The sequence below is a fragment of the Columba livia genome, chromosome Z, assembly GCF_036013475.1.
Source record: "Columba livia isolate bColLiv1 breed racing homer chromosome Z, bColLiv1.pat.W.v2, whole genome shotgun sequence".
In the NCBI taxonomy this organism is placed as follows: Eukaryota; Metazoa; Chordata; class Aves; order Columbiformes; family Columbidae; genus Columba; species Columba livia.
In genome coordinates, this window is record NC_088642.1 from 32,444,949 (window position 1) to 32,468,970 (window position 24,022).

General features: G+C 37.4%; 1 protein-coding gene across 4 annotated transcripts in view; it reads right to left on the reverse strand.

The window, feature by feature from the left end:
* SNX24 (sorting nexin 24) overlaps nt 1-24,022 on the reverse strand; it is a 93,256-nt gene that overhangs the window by 30,560 nt on the left and 38,674 nt on the right. The window contains exons 2-3 of one of the 4 annotated variants that reach the window (XM_065045316.1): nt 14,606-14,689; nt 8,511-8,615 (exon numbers count right to left, since the gene is read on the reverse strand). In XM_065045316.1, the coding sequence (XP_064901388.1) occupies nt 8,511-8,615; nt 14,606-14,689 (189 nt within the window). Of the gene's footprint in view, nt 1-8,506; nt 8,616-14,605; nt 14,690-24,022 lie in introns of all 4 variants that reach the window. The other 3 variants (XM_065045312.1, XM_065045313.1, XM_065045314.1) reach the window with 3 other exon arrangements.

Consider the following 24,022-nt stretch of genomic DNA (forward strand, 5'->3'; position numbering starts at 1 on the left):
AACTCTTAAAACATAAACCAGGTAGCATACTTGAAAAATGCTTGGAATATTTCTGCAGGAAATACCTCCGCAAATGGACAGTCTTAATAAATGCCTTCCCTTTAAATTATCTACAGAATTATTTTGCTTTCCCATTTTCTTTTGCTTTCCACCTCCTCTTAACAAATATGCAATTCTGCATATGCCAACCACACTTCTTTAAAATCCACAGCCATCTAAAACCAGCTATGTATCTGTACCACTGAAGAAACACGTATGCACAACAGAATCTTAAAAGAGCTGGTCACAGCAATGATGGATTTAAGTTATTAACCGATCAAAAAAAGATGGATGGTGGTCTGCTTTTCTTAATCTACATCATCATCTAGATCTATTTAAAGATATGTGGTACACTAACAAACTTAGTTAAGGTTTCGATAAAATCAGTAGAATAATCTGCCTTGTTACATTGAGACTGTATCGATCAATAAAATCACTTGTACTAGGAAAGTACTGTTAAGTACTGACAATCCCAGCCATTAATATTATTTAACTCTCTGCTCACAATCTTTAATGAGGACAAAGAACATTTTGTCTTTTTATACTTATCATACCTTCGCTTTTAGAGCTCCTCACAGGTACAGTTTACCCTTGACTACTGCAAACTAAGTGGGGAGTTAGAGAAGGAAGACACTGAATAAATTTGGATAATGGAGAGAATTTTCAATGTGATTAATAGGTGTGGTGATTCAACAGACTTACCAGCAAAACATCAGTTAAATCTTATTTTGCTGAATCCAACTTTTGCTTGCAACTTTCTAATGCTAGACTCATTCCTCCCAAAGTATTCACCTGCATTTAAAACAAAACTGGTTTCCAGAAACAGCAATCAGGAAGATAAGCATCTGTTCTGGACCTTTTTTTTTTCTGCAAATAAGCCAATTTGGTCTTAAATTAGTTAGAAATAGACCCCAACAGCAAATTTGTACATACGAAAAAGGGAAGGATTGCCTCTGCAGAAATCTTTGTGGCTGATAATGAATGAAGGAAGTAAAAGTGAATTCTGTCCAGCTCCTGCTCTCGGATATAGGGAATGGTCAAACAGAAGCCCAGTAGGGAAAAAAGCACAGGTCAGCCATGCACAGAATGCAGTGAAGAAGAACAAAAAATAGGCCAAAATTTTGCACAGAAGTTTTATAGCTTAAAATTTCTCCCTCACAGATTAGCTTTTAAATATATAGCCAGTTACCTCCCATCTGTGAAGTACTTGGTCTTGAAAGGTGTTAGCATTTACAAGAGACTTTGCACAGAGGTATCTGACTTGCATACCTCTTCATTACATCAATATGATTCACCATGTCTTCTCAATCATATGATTTAATATTCTTTCTTTAAGAATAGTGTTTGTGATATGTACAGGGCTCAGTTCATGAAAACACATTAATGTTTAATCAAATTTAATAACAAGCTGAAACACAAGAATGTGTTTAATTACTTTAAGGACTATATAAGAAAGGTCATAATCGTTCAGTCCAAAATCCATTTAGTATTGCATCCGATCTCCAAAAATGGCTATATGGATACCAAGGAAGACTGAAAATGAGCAAGACTAACATATGAGACCTTTTCCTTCAATACTCCAGCAGCCTTGAAAGTTATTTCCAGCTTGAGGACCTTCTATGCTTGGCATAAACTGCTCTTCCATGAACCCTTCCAGTCCTCCCTTGAAGCAATTTTAAATTTTGCATTCCCAACACCCTTTGGCAAAGACACACAGCTACACAGGAATAACTAAATACTTGATACAGAATTCATTTCTGAGAATTTAAAGGAAGAACAACTGTAAAGAATACTAATATTGACAGAGTGGATGAATCTGAACTGCAAGGAAATAAAATTCGAATAGCTGAATGATCATTGAATACTTTTAAGATCATTTTGTCATTACATTTTCAGTACTAAATAGTAACAAACGATTCATTTTTATGGGGCAAAAGCAAACTAATGTCTCATAAAAGTGCACATATCACATGCAGAGATCTCAATATTTCTAAACAGCTCCAACTGCCCTGGTTCAAGAACCTCTAGAGACATTACATTTTTTTTCTTCTTTAATATTAATAATGGAATGTAAAGAACTCTTTCACTTAGAAATCACTTACTGATTGCTTCTGATCCTAGAGAACTATGTCAGCTTCAAGCAGTCCACAAACCAAGATCTCCCTGCCTTTATATGAAATCCTAGCTTTTGTTCTGCCTAGCAGAACTCAAGCTGACTTTTATGTACTATTAATACCATGGGACATTTTCTTCTCCACTTCAAAAAGAGAAAACAGTGGAAAATCCAGTGCATCAGCAAGGATTTGTTTTCCCCCACTTTCTGATCCTACTCCAGGCAAGATGGCTCCAAAGCAGTATTTCAGCTACAGTTACAGAGGAGGAGTATGTGGCTACTGAAAGGCAAAGCTCTAGACAATGCACCATGTGAAGTACTTGCAGACTGGCATCAGGAGTCTAGACAGCTCTTCTTAGAGCAGAGACCTCTCCAGCCTTCTTGAGGATGGACAAGGTTATAAATGACTGAGTTTGCATTCCTTCTTGTTAGAATAGCAAGAGGCCAACAGAAATTGAATCACTTAGGCAGTGAAGAACTAACGAAACTTCTTACTCGGTGATGGAAAACTCTTTTTCTTCACAATTGGAGAAAAACCCCTGAGAAATCAAACTATCTCACACCTTAAAATGATACAAAAAGGGGCAATGATTGACACTCAAAGGAAACAGAAGACTCCTATCCTCGGCTGCAATATAAAACACTGTATTAGCTCTGGACTCCTCTGCAATAGAGTTTCCAAATCAACAAAAAGATCCCTTCCATATTTTAATTCTCTTAAGTGAATCTAAAACTTTCATGAAGCAACAGCACACAACTAGAGCAACTTAAAAGAAGACAGTCCAAAAGCTTTAGAATCCAATTTGGATTGATGACTAAAATCAGAGGTTTGTTGTTGTTGTTTGTGTATGTGTGGTTTTTTGTTTGTTTGTTTCCCCTGGGGCTCGGAAGGTTATTTTATCTTTCCATCCAGATTTATTGATTTGTTCATACCCAGTCAGAAAAGGCTATTTATTTATTTAAACTTTACCACAAGGAATTTAGTATCAACACTTATTGAAGTCATCAAAGAAAATCATCACAGCCTGTGAAATGGCACCTTGGGCCAAATTTTCTGTAAGACAGTTCTTCTGTAGTCACTAACTACAGAAAGCTTATTACTCTTCATTTTTTTCACTGTTGCTCTTCAACTGTTGCCCCCAAAAGAGTAAAAAACGGCAATATAATAATAAGTGATTTTCTCCTTTATATTTCTGATTAACTTACTCATAAAGCAACTACATATTATTCATCACTCCAATTCGCTGTTTTTCTAAATCCACCCTGCTAGAAACTAAGACAGCTAAGGAGTATAGGATTGGATTCTGCTTTCTTAAGAGCAAAATCATAATAGATATGGTTTTATTTATCTTTTTCAGGAAGGATTGGTAGTTAAAATATTATTAAAGATAATTACATTTAAAGAATACTGAAATATAGGTCAAAGTGTTTCTCAGAACTCCAGATTATTTCCTTAAATGGAAAACAAATCTGTAGTCCAGTTTCACAAACCCCATAATTCATTTTGAAGATTTGGATTCCTGAAACTGCTGGAATGTTGAAGTTCATCAAATCTTCAAGTCTCACAGCCAAGCAGCACTTTAACCAATCTTATCTCCAGGAATCAGGACTGTTCTCTTTGTAAAAAGTTCAAGACTAAATAAGAGGCAAGTATGTTTTCTTGACCTCAGCCAAGAGAGAAATATTAGCTCTACATATTAAGTCTGGTTAGAGACATATGTACATACAGATCCTACATACATAAAGAGCAGTTCAGAAGGTTTACAGCCCTCTGTTTTATATTAGAGTCTTGCCAGTCACAAGAAGAATTTCTTCAGGTCACCCAGACCACAAGAAATGAGTTTGTAACATTTAGCTCATCAAAAATAGGGGCCTCCTCCAAAATCTCTCTCCATAACCAAATCATTCTAGTGAGGACTAGCAGCAGCTACACAGTCTTGTGGTGAGGTGTGGGTGCCACTTCACAGTGAATTCCATTAAGGATACCCGTTATATTGTTGGACTGATGATGTCAGCAAATAATTATACTTCCTCTGCCCAAGGAGGTTAGAAAATATCTATTGCATTGAACTTTAAAAGGCAGACCTGTCAAAGGGCTTGTCTCTGGGGCAGACAGACTGGATGACAGTAACATTCAGTGTCATTTTACTGGGACATGGATGTGACCTAACTTCAAATCAGTAGAGAGCAAGTGGCTAGATGAAATTTTTCCTCACTACCAGTTAACTGGAAATAAACCCCATAAATCTGCTCCTCCAAGAGGACATAATATAAAATCTATTTGTAACAAATACTCATTGGATTGATGACACAGTTGCAGCTGCTTCAATAACCAGTTAGATAAGGTCCTTCAGTGCTGCCCTTAGGATTCCAACAAAGTCTTCAATGTCTAAAATAAAACCTCAACTACCTGTTCAGTTGGTCCATTGCACAAAATGACTTACTGAACTCACACACAACAACAATCGTGCAAAAGGCAGCATTTCAAGTGATCTATATCTCGTTTAAACACACTCCCAAAGCAGACCACATTTCTGTGATAAACATCAGTCTGAGATTAGAGAGTAGATTTAAAAAAACAACAACAACAACAAGAACTCAAAACCCAAACAATCACCACCCAGAAGCTACAATGCTGATTAACAGTCTGCCGTATCATCTTCCACACTTACCTTTACCTTCTAGTACATTTAAGCAAACATATTTCTTCAGGCTCATAAACAGACTAACAGGAGTCACACACTTTCAATGCAGGTCCAGCTGGCTCTCAAATTAGAGGCTCTCTACACAACCAGCTACTTCAGATCTGAATTTTTTACCTTTTTTCAACACCAAACTCCTCAGGAAGCACGTCATAAGAAGACATTTTGTAACCATAAACAAATCATAGCTAACTTCAAATCTTGGTGCAATCTAAAACTACTATCAGAGAGATTTTTGTCAGTTATAGTGTAATCTAATGATTTATTATAGAAATTTTAAATCAAACCCACCTGGATTATCATCTCTGCTGTATTATAAGATACAAGCTCAGATATATGAGTAAGTAAGTATGAAGTCACAATTTATATCACACACTCATTGATTTATGGTAACTCTTAGCTGGTAGCCACTAGCTAAGTAAGTAGAACAGGTTTAATCCTCTTCCACCATCAGTAACAGGTATTTTCTTATTTAGCGAAGACTGAACCAACTCAAGTCCTGCATTAAGATCATGCACAGAGGAGCAATAGCTTACTGCTTCGTACTAATTTGCTTGAATATTTGGGGCCACAGTTCATTCATTTAATCTTTGCATGTGTTTCATCATTAATAAATTAAACACAATCTCTTTTCCTCTTGTCAGTCAGTTGATCACTCTCAGTATTCACAAGGGTTCTGCATTATTATTATACATGTAGTTGGAATTACTACACGTACTAGTGTTGACTACTCAATTGTTCCACTGTACTGAAAACAAAAGTTGTAAATTCCATTTAAACTTGTAAAGTACGAAAGTTACTTTAAAATACTATAGATATACCATTCTTTCACAATGCCATGAAAACTGGTCTATCATAACAAGAAAAATAGCCCCACTCAGCATTTAAAAAATGAGAAAAATAAGCCATCTCATGAATGTTAGCCGACAGCATATACTGATAAATTTAAGAAAATTTATATCTGTATCTCACAATTTAATAATATTTGGTTTATTCATAATTTTGCTATTCTTCAGAAAGATATAATGAAATGTTTTTGAGCTCAAATCCATCCACGCTAAGAAACAAACAACCTGTGCTGAAAGGGTGTAAGAGGGTGCTTTCATCATTAAAAGGTCACAAAGAAGTAACAAGGCATTGGCAACTGCAGAACCTTCTGGCTCAGGCAGGGGAACTTCCTGCTTTCTTTACTATTTGATGCAGACTGGTTCTGCTTTTCTAATTTCATACCATTATTTTTATTGGCATTAAACTATAGAAGACTACTTAATTAAAAATGTATTAAGAAATCAATATGATTAGACCATGTCAGATACAGGTCTGCATTTGACAGCCATCTGCATGTCATGCTATTTCTTGCCTGTACAGGTTTCCAAGATGCAAAGTGCAACCATGAGTAACGAAGGGGCAATGGGTTCAAACTGGAACCCACCTGGACACCTTCCTGTGTAACCTCATCTAGATGTTCCTGCTCCGGCAGGGGGATTGGACTAGATGATCTTTTGAGGTCCCTCCCAATTCCTAAAATTCAGTGATTCTGTGATTGCATAAAACAAATTGTTTTAATTTAACGTCTGTGTAAAAGCTAAATCTCTGCATGACATTCTGGCTGGTTTTGAAAGAACAGTTAACAACTACCATGATTCCAGAAGACTTTACCAGCTGTACAAATAACTGGCTACTAGTACCACCATAGACAAGCAATGGTAGTAGCCAAACTGCTCTTACAGATTAACTCTCACTAGTATCAACTGAAAATACGTTTGAAATATTTTATATGCATGGTGTTAAACTAAAACTGATCATGTCTTCTGAAATTGTAGTACGTTCCTACACGGTGTCTTGGAAAATGCTTGGCACTATTAAAATTTTTGTGATAACTGAAGTGTCTTAATATGAACTTTTAATTGTCTCAAATCATGCTCACTTTATTTTAACAGTTAAATTTGCACTGATAATTAGTTCTGTCAGCAGAAACAGAAAATAATGACTTTGAGAAAAGTATTTATGATTTTTGTTCTTGATTTAGTTTAGTACGCACATTACCATGGATATAACTTAGAGGCTTGTCATTTTTTAATCAGATGACATCCAGCAGTCCCTTCGAACATAAACCACTGCATGTTCATATGATACCAAATGGTGTCAGAAGAGGGGAAAAGTTAATTACATATAAAAGACTGAACAAGAGATGACTAACTCCTCCAGTAGGGGGAGATGTTCTTTTAAAGTTTATCAGAAATTAAAAAGTGCTAACCAATTTACACCTCTCTCTTTTTAACAAAATCAACATCGTAAGAGAAACCAGTGCATGTGCCTTAGTAGTGATACTATCCAAAAGGTAGTTGTATGAAAATCAGAAAAATATACAAAATTTACAGCAAATGGCTGTAAGATAAAAACATACTGATGATGGAAAAAGCGGTGTTGACAGCCATCGAAACCAAAAAGGCCCTATTCCTTTTTAAAGCCAAAGTGTCTGAAACAGCACTTTTTTTCACCCCTACAATAAATGTAGTCTTTAGATATCAAAGATGTGACAATACCATAGAGAAAGAAGAAAAAAAAGCATTATTTTTTCATGTTAGTACTACTAAATATTATAAAAATAATAATCTGTGTTGACTGAAACACACTCTCTGTATCTTAGAACAAAATCTCAGCTGTGTGTTCCTTCTTATTTCCAAATTTCTTTTTAGAAGTTTAAAGTCAGAAGTAATACTATCTCATGTTACACATAATTCTATTCTCCTCCTAAAGCCATTTTCTTTTACAAACCTTCCTGAGAATCAGGGAGGTTCCTGAGCAGTACATGTTACCATCTATTTTCTATGCATGCTGCTCACTGTCCATTATGTTGCCATTCACCATTCTTCCAGTTGTGCCACTGCAACAGGGGATGATGACATAAATCAGATCTCTGAAATGTTTGTACTTTTATCTGAGCAAAAATAGAATACTCTCACTCTTGCCTTCTTCCCAAACCAATTATCTTTTGACTCAGATAACTTCTATGATCTCCTTCAATAAAGCAGAACTTGCATCAGCACAGCCGAAGGGTGCAGTGAACTGGGAACATGCCTAGAGGAACACCTTCATCTGGCTTTGTCTCCAGAGAAATGTCTGTGAAAGTACACCACAGGGCACTTTTAAAGCAATCATGGTGAGAGCAGGAATGCCATTTATTAAAAAAGGCTGGGATTTATCACTGTTATATTGTGTCTATACATGTGAGTTGATGCTGAAAATTCTCTTCACAGTTTGTAGCAAACCAGAACCCGAACAGGTAGAGTCTGGGACTTTTAATGTAAGTTTCCAATATGGGATGACAGATGCCTGTTTCAGCTAGATGAACATTTCAGATATAGGCACGTACAGTAGAGGGATATGAATTTGATGAGCTGATTCATCCCTAGTCTGTCTAAATAGAGGTGAGTTACTAGTAAATAAAGCCTCCTAGTATCTCTTCTGTAACACTTTTGATTGGCACAGTCAGAACAACTTTGGAAAGAATAACATTATTTTCCTCATTTTAGGCACAGTAAAATGAAGTAAAACACCCTTCTTCATACCTGCTGTATCTTCAAATGCTTTGGATACTACCACTCTGAAAACAGATGCCACTTTTACTGTCACAGGGATGAGAGGAGACTTGCCTGCAAATACAACTCTAAGCCTTGCCGTCGCTGCTCCAGAACCTTGGGAACCCAGTTTCTCACGTGCTTTGAAGGGATCTCTGGAGTTCTTATGAACTTCTTGAGCTGCAAATGAAAAGAAACAAAAAACAGAAACAAAGCACAACAATGTTGATTTAAAGTGAACATGTTTATGTTAGAGATGAGGCAGTACAGGTAAAATAATGCATAAAGGACAATAGCATGACAATGAAGTCACTCACCATCAGCTCAGTGAAGTATCAGCAGACTTCATACCTACAGGTTGCAGATAAAAACCTCCATGTCTAGCAGCCCTGTACAGTGAAGAGGAATGCTACTAATAATTTCTTTTAACTAACAGCCTTCAAACAAAATGGCAAGAACTACAGAAGAATACTTGAAATTAGTTTCCTGTTAGTCAGCCTGGGATGATACCTCACAATTTCACTGCAGTGTACCAAGGTATGATCTTGCTAAGTGAGGTGACAAAACAATGCGGGAATTTCTAACTCTGGATTTAGGCAACTATGAACAGGTGGGAGAAGTACAGGGAGAAGATCTAACAATTTCTCTCGAGAGCTGGCAATCAAGAGAGCAAAACATCTGTGTTCTCAAATTGCACCAAGAGATTGACAGTTGTGTTTAATATCTTAAATATAGAAATATTAATAGCAAGACTGCCACTGAAGATATTTCCAAGAGAGCTCCATAACTATTCCTCTAAAGATTTGCACAGGAAAACTTTTATAGGTATATATGGAAATGTGTACATGCATACATATGAGTATATATAGATATGCACAAACATAAATTCTGACAACACTAAGAATTCTCTGTTGGAGCAACATATTCTTACAAAACAAAAAAAAAAAATTAACATTTTTCTCAAAATTACAGAGCAAAAATAATAACTGGAATAGACTCCATCACATTTTAATAGAAGGCAATATTACACATTCTTTCTGTTGGATATTGCCTCTGAGTAAATCCGAGGCAAGGAATGAACGGAAAGAAACTCAAAATTGACTTTGACATGCATGCCCATGGGAGACTGAGAATTTACATTTCATCTTTGAGCTTGCTGAGATGTCACTTCAGGAAAAAGCAATGCCAACACATCAGCGTCTCTACAATCACAAGTAACGAAGCTGCAGCAAGGAAACCTCAATTGCAATGGAAACATTTTGCAACTTCCTTGTTTCTTCACAGTGCTAAATTAAAATTAAACATGAAGTGAGAAAAGCAACCCACCAAAACAAAATCCCAAACCCATGTAGTTTTACTGACTGTCTTAAAGCCAGGATATAAACCCCATTTCTTTTCCTCTAAATTGGTCAAGAATGTTGAAGAAGATATGATCACAGCTGTTGCAAACTATGACGGCACCTGCAAATGAGTTACAAATGAGGAGAATGCTCCAGATGAGGGGAGACAAATCTGAAACAACACAAGTGTCCACCGAGGTCTAGCTGCTTACAAGATAAATACTCTGTGGCTGCTGCCTCAGCTGATGATTAACAATTTTATTGTGCTCTGTGTTACATAAAGCATCCACTAAACAATTGCTTAAATGTGCAAGCACAGGCACTAGGTGTAGGTATAAAGCACAAGCTATACAGATGTACAAAGAATAAATGATCAGCCCACTTTCTTATCCTTACAATAATCCAATAATATATTGCAACAAGTAACGATTACAGTGTCAAAGAACATGAAGCAAATCCATGTATGTGTTTTAGTTATATTGCTTCATACCTGTCCATACACAAGAAATATTTACCTGAGGACAACTACTGGCTGTAATACTTTCCTATCACAAAACTGACCTAATGCCTATTTACCATACTGGAGTCTCTATTTCCTGCAAAACTGAAAGATGGCTCAAAATATCAAGCAAAAAATTTTTTGCCCAAGTGTGAAAAGTCAAAATTATTTAAAGCGGACACCAATAATTCCAAAATTATAAATGACTTGCAAAACAAGATATAGAGAACTTCAGATTTTTGTAGATTTTACTGCAGCAGTGGTAACACCGTCACCTTCTAGCATTCTGGTGCTTAAAAAGTACTACCAGTATTTTCAAAAGTAAACGGAAAAAGGTATACTAAAAAGGAATTTGAGAATAAATATCAATAAATGGTTGTATTTTTAACTGTTCTACAGATAGAAATAATTTAATTCTTTCTACAAACCTTGCCATATAAGAAAAATAAAACAATTAATAATACAATACTGTGATGTGAATGGTACACAGTCTGAAAGGCCTGGTTTGTTGCTCACAACCATGGCAAAATATAATAGTCTATGCAAATTATTTTTAAAAATCCAACAGTAGTGGATGTTTTCTGTCAAGGGAATAACTAGCACTCCTGAATTTGCACTCCTGGTGTAGCATGTCAGTCTTTGAAAGATTTTAAACTGTTCCCACTACAGCTAGATTGCACAAGGAGTGGGGCTTTATTTTTTTTATACAACTGGAATGTAAGAAAGGTTGAACCCAGGAAGAAGATAAATCCAGCCACATTCTTGGAAATGCCTTTGTTTAAAAACAAACAAACAAACAAACAAAACCCAAATGAATCAAAACATTAACTGGCATTTTGATGAACAAATAATATCCTCTATGAGCAATTGAGTCCCTCCTTCCTCCATGCGATGCCAGTGAAGCATGTCCTTCTCTGGTAAAACACACAACCCCCCATTTTCTACCACAGTTGCTCTCTACAGAAGCTTTGTTTCTTCTGTTCACTACAGACATCTCCAGCACTAAAGGCACTTTGAATATGCAGTACGTCTAAAGGTACCTTTCCACTTGCCCTGTACTCACAGCAATTTAGAGTGAAACTTACATTTTAAATTAAAGGGGAAGAGAGGAACAAAAATGAATACCCTATTGGCATGCTGAAAGCAAACTGGTAGCTGGACCTGAGTACAAATAGTGTCATAGGTTGAGAACAAATTGTTCACAAAGAAAACTGAGGTGCAAGTTCAAAATACTCTTCTCCAGTAAAAACTGTTCAAATACACACCCTAATTTTTTAGGGGTGTTGAGATTTTCTGCTCTAACACAAAAGAGAGAAGAAGGGGTGAAAACTGCATACTGTATTACTAGAGAATGCTTTTTCCAGGATTTCTGTAACACTGAAAGCACTAGGAAAGGTTCAGGGCATGAGCTGTTCAACCATGTTTACTGAAATTTTACGACAACTTCAAAAGTAAGACCCAAGAGGTATATTGTTGCCCAAATACGCAAAGTGCTTTGCATCTGTACAGGGAACAAACAAGAAAAAGCCACTATCAAGCTTGCAGAGTAATATAAACACACAGCAAGCAGGTGAGGAGTAAGATGAAACAAACTGAAGAGTGGTGCACGGTGTCTGGGTTAGAATATCTGTTTTTCAGGTTGGTTTATTTTGCTGCTATTTCTGGAGAGAGAGAAATGGACAATCATTTATGGTTTTTCTGGTGTTCTATGGAGAAATCTCTATAAAGGGAGCTACTGCAGAGGAAGCAATGTTCAAGGAGATAAACCTGAGAGTGAGACCGCAGTCATTCTTAAGTTTTGTGTGAAGTAATTGTGCAATACCAGAAATTACAGTGAAATTAGACAACAACAAAAGAAGAAAAAATGGAAGCATTCAGTGCTTTTTTTACCCCAGTCTTTAATAATACAGAGAGGCCTTGGGCTGCCTGGGAACAGTTGCAGGAACAGTGACTTTCCATCTGTATACACTGAATTTGTAAGAGACCAGCTGCATAAGCTGAATGTTCACAAGTCTATGATGCGATTCATCCCACAATACTGAAGGAGTCAGCAGATGTTATGGCAGGACCCCTCCTGATCATTTACCGAAGGTCTTGCTGGCTGACAGCAGCTCAGTGTGAGTCAGTGTGTGCCCAGGCAGCCCAGAGGCAAACCCCATCCTGGGGGGCATCAAACACAGCACAGACAGAGCTCAGAAGAGGGGCTTGTCCCCTGGATTAAGCCTTGGTGTGGTCTCACCAAGAGTGCTGTGTGCAGTTCTGGGCCCAGCAATTTAAAAAGGATGTGAAGGTCCTTGAATGCATACAGAGGAGGGCAACAAAGCTGCTGAAAGGGCTAGAAGGCATGTCCTGTGAGGAGTGGCTGAGTCCTTTGGGCTTCTCTAATTCGGAGAAAAGGAGGCTGAGGGGCACACTTATTGCTCTCTACAGCTTCCCCAGGATGGGATGTAGAGAGGAAGGTGCTGAGCTCTTCTCTGGGGTACCCAGTGATAAGGATGACTGGGAATGGTTCAAAGCTGTGTCAGACATTAGGAAACATTTATTTACTGAGAGGGAGGGAAATGGCTTCTTGGAGAGGTGACTGGTGCCCCAAGCCTTCCTGTATTTAAGAGGCCTTTGGACAATGCCCTTAGTAATAATACACTTTAATTCCAGGCCAGGCCTGAAGGGCTCAGGCATTTGGACTAGATGATTGTTGTAGGTCCCTTCCAACTAAAATATTCTATTCTATTCTATTCTATTCTATTCTATTCTATTCTATTCTATTCTATTCTATTCTATTCTATTCTATTCTACTTCTATTCTACTTCTATTCTACTTCTATTCTACTTCTATTCTACTCCTATTCCTATTCCTATTCCTATTCCTATTCCATGCCACCTACAGGAGATGGTCTACTTGGGTAGGGTGCATTTGAAGCATATAAATCCTGATTTTCCCCTCATAATGCTTCCTAACTTATTTAGTTGTATAATCTCTACTCACCTGCTTTACTTTCAATTGCAGGATTATTGTCATAGGTAAAATAAAACACATGTATTGCAAGGCTTGGTGTGAGCTGTACTACTAATTCTAACACTGTTGAATATGATGCCACAAAAGCAATGTGAACACAAGAAGCAAAATATCTGAGGCATATCTGAATTACAACAATAAACAAGGAAATTAGTATTAAAAAGTGCCAGCTGACACCACAACTGGGCCAAGAAGCAAAAAAGCAAGAAATCCTAGCATATCTTAATTATGGTGCAGTAAAGCAAAATACATTCTTGTTCTTTGGACTTTGAGGGTTAACACACAGATGGCTCAATAGATGCCCTTCATTGACCCAAGTTTGCTTATATCCATGCACCATATAATGCCATCAAAATCCATCCTTTCTACCACTAGAGTAATGCTTCTTCCCCGAATGAGATGATTCCTAAGCTGACTCAGGGCCACCAGCAAACATGCTGGTGTGGGTAAGCTCCTTTGAGACCGCAGTGGCAGGAGATGTAAATACTCGCACTCCTCTCTGCCATTTGTAGAGAAAACTTGTCCATATGGAAGGCTAGCAGCACCAGTCAAAGCAGCTGAGTTGAGTGTGCACATATTCCACTGCCACTGAGAGCTGCAAACCAATAAACATTAAGTTGAGCCAGGTCCTAGGAATGAAGGACTGAAGCTCTTCAGTTGCAGCCCCATCACTGGCAATAGGCTGCAGTGCTTTTTCAGAACTCTGCTTCACAATACTTATCCTCCATAAGGCAGTAAAAATGTAGAACTTGCCTTTCAGCTGCATAACCATATAGCAGCATCCACTTCAGCCTGGAGAGGAGAAATCATACTTTAACAGTGAACAAAACAATTTAAATTTGTTTATATGAAGAGTAGCAGAGTGAGTTGGTCTAGTCAGTCTTTTTCATGTGTAGTTTCCTAGAGTATACAACTTGTTTCCTCAGCTTTACATATAGCAGGTTAGCAATACAGTTTATAGTACTAACAAATTATTTGCCTAATTGGATAAAAACAAAACATGTATTTATTATAGGAATGTGTCTCATTCTGTGATTTTACAAGAAGAAAAATAAAACATACTACTGACAGTATTTTAGGAATACAGCATGTAACCAATAATCAAAAAGAAAATGACAGCTAATAAAAGCTAAGAAGTCATCATTCCCTTCCACAAAATAGAAAAGAAACTGAGTAAGTTGGGAACTCATTTCTAGAGACAGGAATCACAAGATGTAATTAAGATAAACCATGTATAGTAACAATTTCAAGAGAAAGGGAAACATCACAACTAAGGGAAAACCAAAGTTACATCTTAGAAAGAAAGAGGTCACTACCTTTTTATGAAGTGCATGGAATTCACTATACCTCTTCTCCACAAAATGTTTCCTTCCACTCATTAGCACCTCTATTTTAAAGACCTGAAAATTGTAAGTAATAAAAAAGAGATTAATATTACTTGCACAAACAGCTCTGTGATATGACTGTGTATATTTTACCATGGAGGTTCCCGTAGGTGGTCTCAAAAAGTCCATGATAACTCATGAGGCGCAGAAATACAACAACAAATAAGGTGAAGTACAGCTGAATTTTCTGTTAACAACTTTGATCAACAAGCATACAAAAGATAAGTTAAGCTTGGACTGTCTACTGTACATTAAGAACTATGCACTAAAATATTCCCTTTCAGAAAGATTTAATATATTTTGAAGTAGATAAAAATATTTTTAAAAAGAATGGTAAGAACAAAAAAAAAAAGGAGAAAAGAAATAAAGATTCATTCTTTTTCCCTCTGATAATACAGCATACTAACACACACACTTGTTCAGTAAGAACTGAATAACAGATGCAGTATGATATGCATGGAAAACGATAAATAAATAAATGCAAACACTATATTGTAGGTGAATTTACTCCCAGCCTACAAATTCATCTGCAGTCTCAACTGAGCTTTTGCTACTACCTATGCCCTAGGAAAACAAACCAAACCAAAATATTAACAACAAAAAAACCCACATAGCAAATGCTTGTTTTCTTTGTATGATGCAAGTGACAGCTTTTGTTTCTGCTTCTGGAAGGCTGAAAGTCCAGGAGAAGAAGCTCTCTGGATCTACTAATTAGTAGTCACTATCATGACATTTTCTTGATTCTCAGGTCACTGGGTCAGTTCTGAGGTCAAGTGATAAGGAATATTTTGAAGTACTCAAGAAAGCATGGTCTATTTAAATGAAGACAATCTCAGCAGAAAAGGAATACAGAAAGGGTGCCTGGTCTATCTAGGAGTTCTTTGTTTTCTGTTTTGCTCAGAAAATGCTGGAAGGAATTATTTCCAGGACAATAAGTGATGATGTTCAGGACAGATGATTACATCAAGACCCAAGACTTAGGCCAAATAAATAGTTATTTGCAAACTTTGCAAAAAGTAGTTATGCTTGAATGGAAGAAAAAAAAAGGAGTTTCTGTCACAACCAGCTAGCACAGATCAGAGGAAACACACAGAAACCATGCTGGATAAACACTTTATATTGTCCACTCGAACCTGCCTTTCAAATAGGTCAAAATGCTATACTTTCCCTGGCTAGACAAAGCACATTAGGAACAGATAGCATTTTATTTAATCCAGACTGAAATGTGTCTACCTTTGTTTGAATGCAGCATGGATGGGATTGCAGTCATTTCACACCAATGTTTACATAACCAAAATTAGTTCAGATCATTGTAATCCATCAAAATAACTTGGGCTATATGCTACTTCTTTGAAGAGGACTGTTTCTGTGTTCTAATCACTGCGAGCAGATGACCTTATTTGGGTGCATTGATTTCCATCCCCCCCCATCTATTTTAGACTATTTTGGGAGAACAGCTATTGGCTATTAAACAATTTTCCTCTACAAGTGAAAAAACTCCAAGGCACCCTTAGGAATTTATCTTTAGTTCAGAGTTGTAAAGAGCATCACATGCAAAGAAAAATCAATGTAGGCTTTTTTCTTTAGTTGAGACATCCTAATTATATGAGAGGAAAACTTTATTTACATCTTATATTCTACACAGTGTATGAAAGAAATAGTTTTGTGAGAAAGAAAATTGATCGCTGAGGAAAGCCATTGCTTTGAAGGAATTTCAAGGATAACTTAGTGGGAAGAATGGATAAAAAAATATGAACCTAGTTAAATTAGAAGTGACCATGAGTCACTAGTTAAGGTGTTGCAACTGTTTTGAATTAACCTGATGTTAAATGTCCAGCAACTACAAGGAACTGATAACATCTACTTACACCTCAGTCACTGTTAGATTAGCCCTTTTGTTGGCTACAGGGTTTGCAAAGCAAATTGGAGAAGTTGAAGGGGCTCCTACCTCAGCTATAAACACTCGCTTGACAGGTAGCTTTCTCATGAATCATGGCTTGGCTTGTGCAGTCCCATTTTGGCTTTAGTCATATATGTGCAACTTCAGAGAAACGTATTTCCCTCTGAAGTCTATAAACCTGTCATTTCATAAAGGAAAATAGTTGGAATGTGGGGAAGAAAGGAAACATAAATCCCTCTGTGGACCTTATTTTCAAAGCATGTACCTATTTTGTTCTGTGTTTCATTACTGGTTAAGAAATTACAGAAATGGCTTTAGAACACCAAAAAGTATGAAGCATTTATTCAGCCTCTTTTTTAATCTTATCAAGGTTTTAATTACTGTTCGCATATTTTTTGCTAACAAAATGACACTGCAGAGTATATTTGCTGGTCATTTTCACAGATGACATGAGAAGAGAGAACCACAGCATCCTCTGCACAATGATGTCATTTCCAAACCCACACTATCTGCTACCTTTACACCTTCAACTGGCTGTACCAGTACAGAGGCTTTAACTCTGCCTCCAACTATCCAGAGTCTTCATATCTAGCTTCAGTAGCCATCTAAAATTTACAAAGCTGTACAACAGATCTGCTATGCATGAGGTTGAAAATCACTTTCTGAAAGCAAAACCCTGCAAATGGTTTTTCTAAACTACCCATTGTGGCACCTGCATTTCAGTAACAGTAAGCAATCTGTGATAAATAAGTGGACAATCTGTACATGTTTTTGTTTAAAGCAAATCTAAATATGAAATTGATTTACAAAGTAACTTATAAAGCAGAAATGCAAGTACGTAAAATAACACATACTGTGCTTATGAACTTCACATTATTAAATAACTTTATTTAGACAGCACAAATTCCAGGTTTGATTCCTCACTGTTTACCAGATCACAATTCACAATAGCAAACTAAAAATATAGAAGTGAGTTTCTGTGCTACTATTTCATATAACAACATGGCTTTGTGTGAAAGACAAAAAGATGCATTAGCTTATAAGAGAGACAGGAACTCTTCATGGATTCAAAATAGCTATAGCCAAATCTCACACAAATTTAACTGAGCAATTGCAGGCCCTGACATAAAAACAATGTACGGAAACTAGTGAACATAGACAAAAGTGCCAAAATAAAGACGGAAGAACTATGGGGGGAAAAATACAACACTGCAAGGAAATTACTTTACTTGTAAAAATGTTCATGTTCTCTGAACAGATAACCCTGAAAAGACATAAGACTCTTTATAAGTGACAGTTAGTTAAATGAAAAATGCAATAATTAATCACCGAATAAGATAAGCAAAATGCTTTTCCCATAGTGATTGAAGTAACAGAAATTATACTGCACTGAAAGATCTGCAATTCATCCTGACCAGGACTCATGGGACCATAGATATGAAGACACCAATTAGAAAACTCTTTATGAGTACTATGAAACCAGAAATGACTCGCCTTTCTGGGTTACTACCACAAGAGTTACCAACGATGTTTGCACAAAGTCAGAACATCTTTATCCATGAAGAACATTCTTCCAACAGAACTTAACCCACATAAATGATGTATGGGACAAACACCTTTGGACTGGATATCATTATGAATAATGCTGATCCTTTACCAAGCAGAATTGTGGATCTGCCACTGCAGTTCATAACCATCAAACCTACTGTTAGGGAATAGATTGCCTTAGCTTATTTGGTATACTGCTTATATAGAATTTGCTTAGCACAACTTGCTTGGCATAAGTAACTATGTTCGCTTAGGCCACAAGCTGTGAACTTTTGAACTTTCCATGTAATTAAGCAAAGTAGGGCCTCAGAGTCAGTTCAAGCTAGAAGATACAGGGAGCTTTTGATTGTTGGTAGGAGCTGCGTCCCTAGAAATAAGTAAAGGATCACAACAGCATGTTTTAAAGAAGGGAAGAAACAGCAGAATGTAAGAACTTATTAATATTTTGGCTATGCCGAAGACTTATTTTTCTTTCTAGCTGCAGCTGCAAAATAACAACTGAAGGACAGGACTTAGACGAATGTCTATTCTGGTTGGTGAAAATCAAACGACTACTCATAAAGAAATGGCCCACCTGAATGAAAATGAAGGGATCCAATGAAGAATGAGGAGACCCCAGACTCTCATTTTACAATTGGCCTGAATAGACATGCAAAGGGTGGGAAGCTTAGATTGCAAGGGTGTAATTGTCCAGGGCTTTTTTTGCTTGAGGTCCATCTTCTAGTGGCACCCAGCTGGAGCTGCTCTATGTTGTGCCTTATAAATAAATTATTTCTTTAAGAAGTTCTAGAATCCATGCCCTAGTCTCTGCTTTGGGAAACCTAGGGAACTTCCTTAACACCTGTGAAGGAAACCCTCCAAGAAGAATTCTTAAGGATTTTGTTAATAAAATAGTAAAAACGTTCAGGTCCAACTACAAACCAGATTTACATATGTTTAAAAACATTTGTTTCTTCCTTTTTTTTGCCTCCACTTTGTTTCAATGATACAGATTATATTCAGAACTTGGAAACCATTTAAAAATTTCTTATTATTAGCACATACACCTAATTTTACCATTTTCCTGAATTTATCTGTTTCTGATTGTTAGCAAACCTCTAACAGAATGATCCCTTTTCACTATTTTCAAGAAGAACACTGACATTTCTCTTCTTGCTGCAGAAATTAGACAGTACTATGTAATAACTACGTTGGATTATATATGGGCAAACAACTGGCATTGTATCACTGTGAATTTCCAAGATAGAAAGCATAAATGGAAGTAAACAGGAATCAAAAAGAATGATCCATGCCTTCCTGTAAGCCCACCAGTGTTATAAGTGCACATTGAGAAGTGTATGGTAAATAACCCAGGTACTGCCCTCCTTCAGCTCTTACCTATGTCAAATGCTTACACTGGGTACAAAAGGACATATTTTATCTGATAATTTGATGCAAAAACATGCAGCTCCAATAAATTAGTCTCAAAAAACCCAGAACGATCAGTTTAACAAAAAAACACAGACAAAAATGACAAACATGACCAAGAGAAGGGAGGAAAACTAACAAGAACAGTAACTTCTTGGCTAGGTTTTCTATTAAATGAGAAATACAGAGATGGGACTTTTATATTAACTCATGGTAATTACATTAACTACAATGTTTATAACTATGGTAAATGAATATGATCATATTGCAAATATTTATACATGGAAAAATTAATTGCAAAGTGTATAAATGTCTGAAAAATTACACTTGAGAAAGAGATTTGGGGCAGCATCATTTAGAATGAGGAGATACAAAAACCAGAAGCAGAAAAAGAGAAGTTTACGAAAAACAGATACATGTCTAACATTCACCAGGAGAGAAAACCCCCCAAAATTCTACTACTGTGCTTTTCTCTCTCATGAACAAGCTTACCAACACTAATTCTATTTAATATATTACTTACAGAAATAAATACATCCTTTTAGATGCCTCAGTATACTTGACAGAGTTTTGTCTGAGGAATAGTTAATGCATTCACAGTGTCAAGAAACTCAACCTCAAACTTTTGTCATGGCCATATGGAAGGAATTCCAGAGCAAATGAAATGACAGCTATGGTCCACAAAATACTAATAGGATTTCCACGTGCTTAGTGTTTCATTATCATTCAGACAATGGCACATTTTCTGTCTCAGTTGTGCTATGAGTAGAACAAGACCACAGCATATAGTAGAGATCAAAAGATGACTTTAAACCTATTCCCATTCAAATGATCAGGGGAAAAATGATAGTCTACAGAACCAATAAGAGCACGTGTGTGGTGGCAGTAGCCAGAGCTGTATGTAGCTGCGGCAGCAGTTGGGTATCTCAGGGTCTAAACGCCTAGTGGCAACACTCCATATTTCTGAATGCTCTCCACAACAGAGACAGAGACAAGGATGGTGTTCAGAGCCAACTCAAACTTCATAGCAGCCTTGATAAAACTCAATCTTGCTATCCTCCAAATGAAAACAAATTAACTTATTCTGACTTCACCCTTTGGAATGGAGGGCAGCAAAACTCAGTTCTGTAGTGGGCACAGTGCAGCTCAAGGGCACAGAACAGGCTGACAGGTCACGGAGGAATGAAGCGAGGGAAATCTCCCTTTTTCTCTCCCCATTTATGGAGTTACGGTACTCCCCTGTCTTACACGCACTGTTTACTTTGGGTTATGCCCACCGTGTCCACTTGCTAAGAGTTAAGACCTTCTGTGCCTTAGGTAGGCTGCTTATAGTCACATCTTTGCCTCCTCCCCGTAGTAATTGCTCTACTCACCCTACACAGGCAGCCCCTACAAAAGCTCCAGCATGGTGTTCCTTTAATAAAAGGGCCCCTTACTGCTGCAGAACTCGGAAACAAATTGAGGCACTGTAAAGAAAGAAGCAGAAGAGCCCTGAAGAGCTCAGTTTGCTCTTTTTGGTTTTGCCGGGGCCCTAAGAAGGGATGAAAATGGTTGTAAGAGGCAGTAAAGCAAGAGAAGACACATATTAGGTATTAGAAACTGAAAGTAATTAGTATTAGGGGGCAGGATGAACAGGGAGAGAGCTGTTCTTCCTGGCAGCAGCCTCCACACGTGCTGAGCGGTTTTTACTGATGGCCACTAGAGCAGACAGAAAGCAGCAGCTGCAGATGGGCAGCTCAGCTAGTACAGATGTTTGGAACGCTGATCCTCACAGGTAGGCAGTGGGCCCACAGCTACCTCCACGTCCTTGCTGACTCAAGCAACTGCATGTTGTGTCTGTGCTTCAACCTCCAGCTGTACAGCTGTACTCAAAACAAGTGAAACCACTTCCATACAGCTGTACTCAAAACAAGTGAAACCACTTTTACCGAACGGCCTCAAAGAGATTCAGATCCATTACACTATCCATCATAAGATGCGCTTATCTTACCTAAAACCAGCTCAAAAATTGGGTTGGACCCACAAACAGCCCCTTTCCCCACTCCAAGCACTGTCATGTCTGTTACCTAAAATCAGGCTGTTTCACTAAGTTACAGAACCGGAACGAAAGAACATACTTTCATTAACTACGGAAAACAAGGCTTAACGTTATGCAATTATGATGTTGCTTTGTCCAGAGCCTGTGAAGGAGAAAGACCATGTCAGAGAAGTTAAAGGTTCACTGCAGGATTTCCAGAGGGCATTCCCATCAGCTCCAGTCTGTGTGAAGCAGTTACCTGATCCCTCTTGGCGTGCATATAATACAATAAATACATTTTCTACTATGATACAAACCCATTGAGAGGATCACTATGTTATTTCATTGACTCATCCTGTTAAATGTCATGTTACTGTAATCTAACTTGGACATTAATTTAAAAAAAAAAAGTGTACCTAAGAACAACCAAAATCACATGTTCTTAAAAATGTGGCTCCTACTTTGTCTTCTTAATAATTTTTTGTAACCTTCAGCCATTTATTTACTGAAAAATCTGTCTCTTCACTAACATTTACCAGTGTTACTGGTACCAGTACCTACGTAAACCAGACTACAGTCTACTCAAGAACCTTTCAGCATGCATGGTCCTGGTTTTGTCTGTGATAGAGTTCATTTTCTTCATAGTGGCTATATGAAGCTGTTTTGGATTTGTGCTGGAAACAGTGTCATAACAGAGGCACGTTTTAGCTTATGGCTGAGCAGTGCTTGAACAAAGTCAAGGTTTTTTTGGCTCCTTACACCACTCTACCAGTGATCAGGCTGGGGGTGCACAAGAAGCTGGGAGGGGACACAGCTGGGACAGCTGATCTCAACTGACCAAAGGGATGTTCCATACCATACGGCATCATGCTCAGTTTATAGAACTGGGGGAAGAAGAAGCAACGGGGGGGTGTCTGGAGTGGTGGTGTTTGTCTTCCCAAGTAACTGTTATATGTGATGAAGCCCGGCTTTCCTGGAGACGGCTGAACACCTGCCTGCCCATGGGAAGTGGTGAGTGAATCTGTTGTTGCGCTTTGCTTGCATGCACAGCTTTAGCTTTACCTATTATACTGTCTGTATCTCAACCCACGAGTTTTCCCAATTTCCCAATTTCTGATTCTCTCCTCCATCGCACCATAGAGGCAATAAGTGAGCGGCTGCGGAGGGCTTAACTGCTGGCTGGGGTTAAACCACAATCACGCAGTTTGTCTTTCCCACCCATACTACAAAATAATTAAGGATATTCCCCCTCCTACAGTTTTTTTGCAGTGTGGGCCTCCTCCACTCATAAAATGGCATAGTGTTGGTAGGAACTGTGTGCAAAAGTAATGCATAGGACTAGACAGTATTGTTTCTGAAGATGGCCTTTGAGAAGCATATGCCTTATTTCTTAGGGTTTAGATGAAGAGGTAGTAAAGCAATTTAAACTGCAACCCAGTCAGACAGTTTCGTAATTCCTACAACATGGGAAGCTCAAGAGAGGCTTCTACAGAGCTGTCATTGTTGAATGAAAGAGTAGCTGACATATAAGAGTAAGTAGTTTTTTGATTTTTTTCAACTCTCCTTAAACCAATCTTTTCCAAACACATGGTTCATAAAATCCCATAGGAACTTCACTGTCATTTCCTGAAAAATAACTTACTTGACTTTCCAAGCTAAAAAGCTTCTCCCTTGCCAGTGAAACACTGACTATGGAAATCTAATTTGTAACCGAACCAAGAAGCTGCAAGATCTGACTTGCTTCTGATATTTTTCTTTATTAGCCCTGAAGAGCACAACTGTTACACAGATGACATCCTTTAAAAATCCCATTGTCACTGTGGTCACTTATTTGGCTAACTTCCTTACAACCAAACTTATTGAAAAATATGTTGATCTTTTACTGAAAAAGGAAAAGTTCATAACACATCTTAATGCCTACAGCTACACAGACAAAAAAAAATACCCTGCTCTGCTCTATTTGTCCATCTGGATTATCTCAGTGTCTCTTACCAGAAGTAACAGAACAACCAACTACAATAGTAATTGTTCAAGTAATAGTAATAGAACCACCACGAGTATTTTAATGGAAAATATGAACTTTCCAATAGAAGCAGTACGTTGGGATAAAATACTTGAATACTGCAAAAAATAACTGATGGCTAAAGCATATTTACATGAAACAGATGAATTCTAAATTGGATTAAATATAAGGACTCTTCTACTTTGTCACAAAATCCTTTGCTATTTTATATGGAGAAACTATAAAGAATCCTCTCACTTCTCAAGGCAGGATACAACTCCTAATCAAAATGAAAGTGTGCCCATATTGCAGCCAACTAGCTGCAAGAAACTTCTTTATACAAGAAGCTAAGCATGAGTTTTTTCTAGAAACTTTAAGTCTCTGTTACTTTGCTTACACTTGTATTTACTGTCTGGAGAACACCCAGATCACCTAAGACCTCCAAACCACAGATATTTTGTTTACAAACCAAAA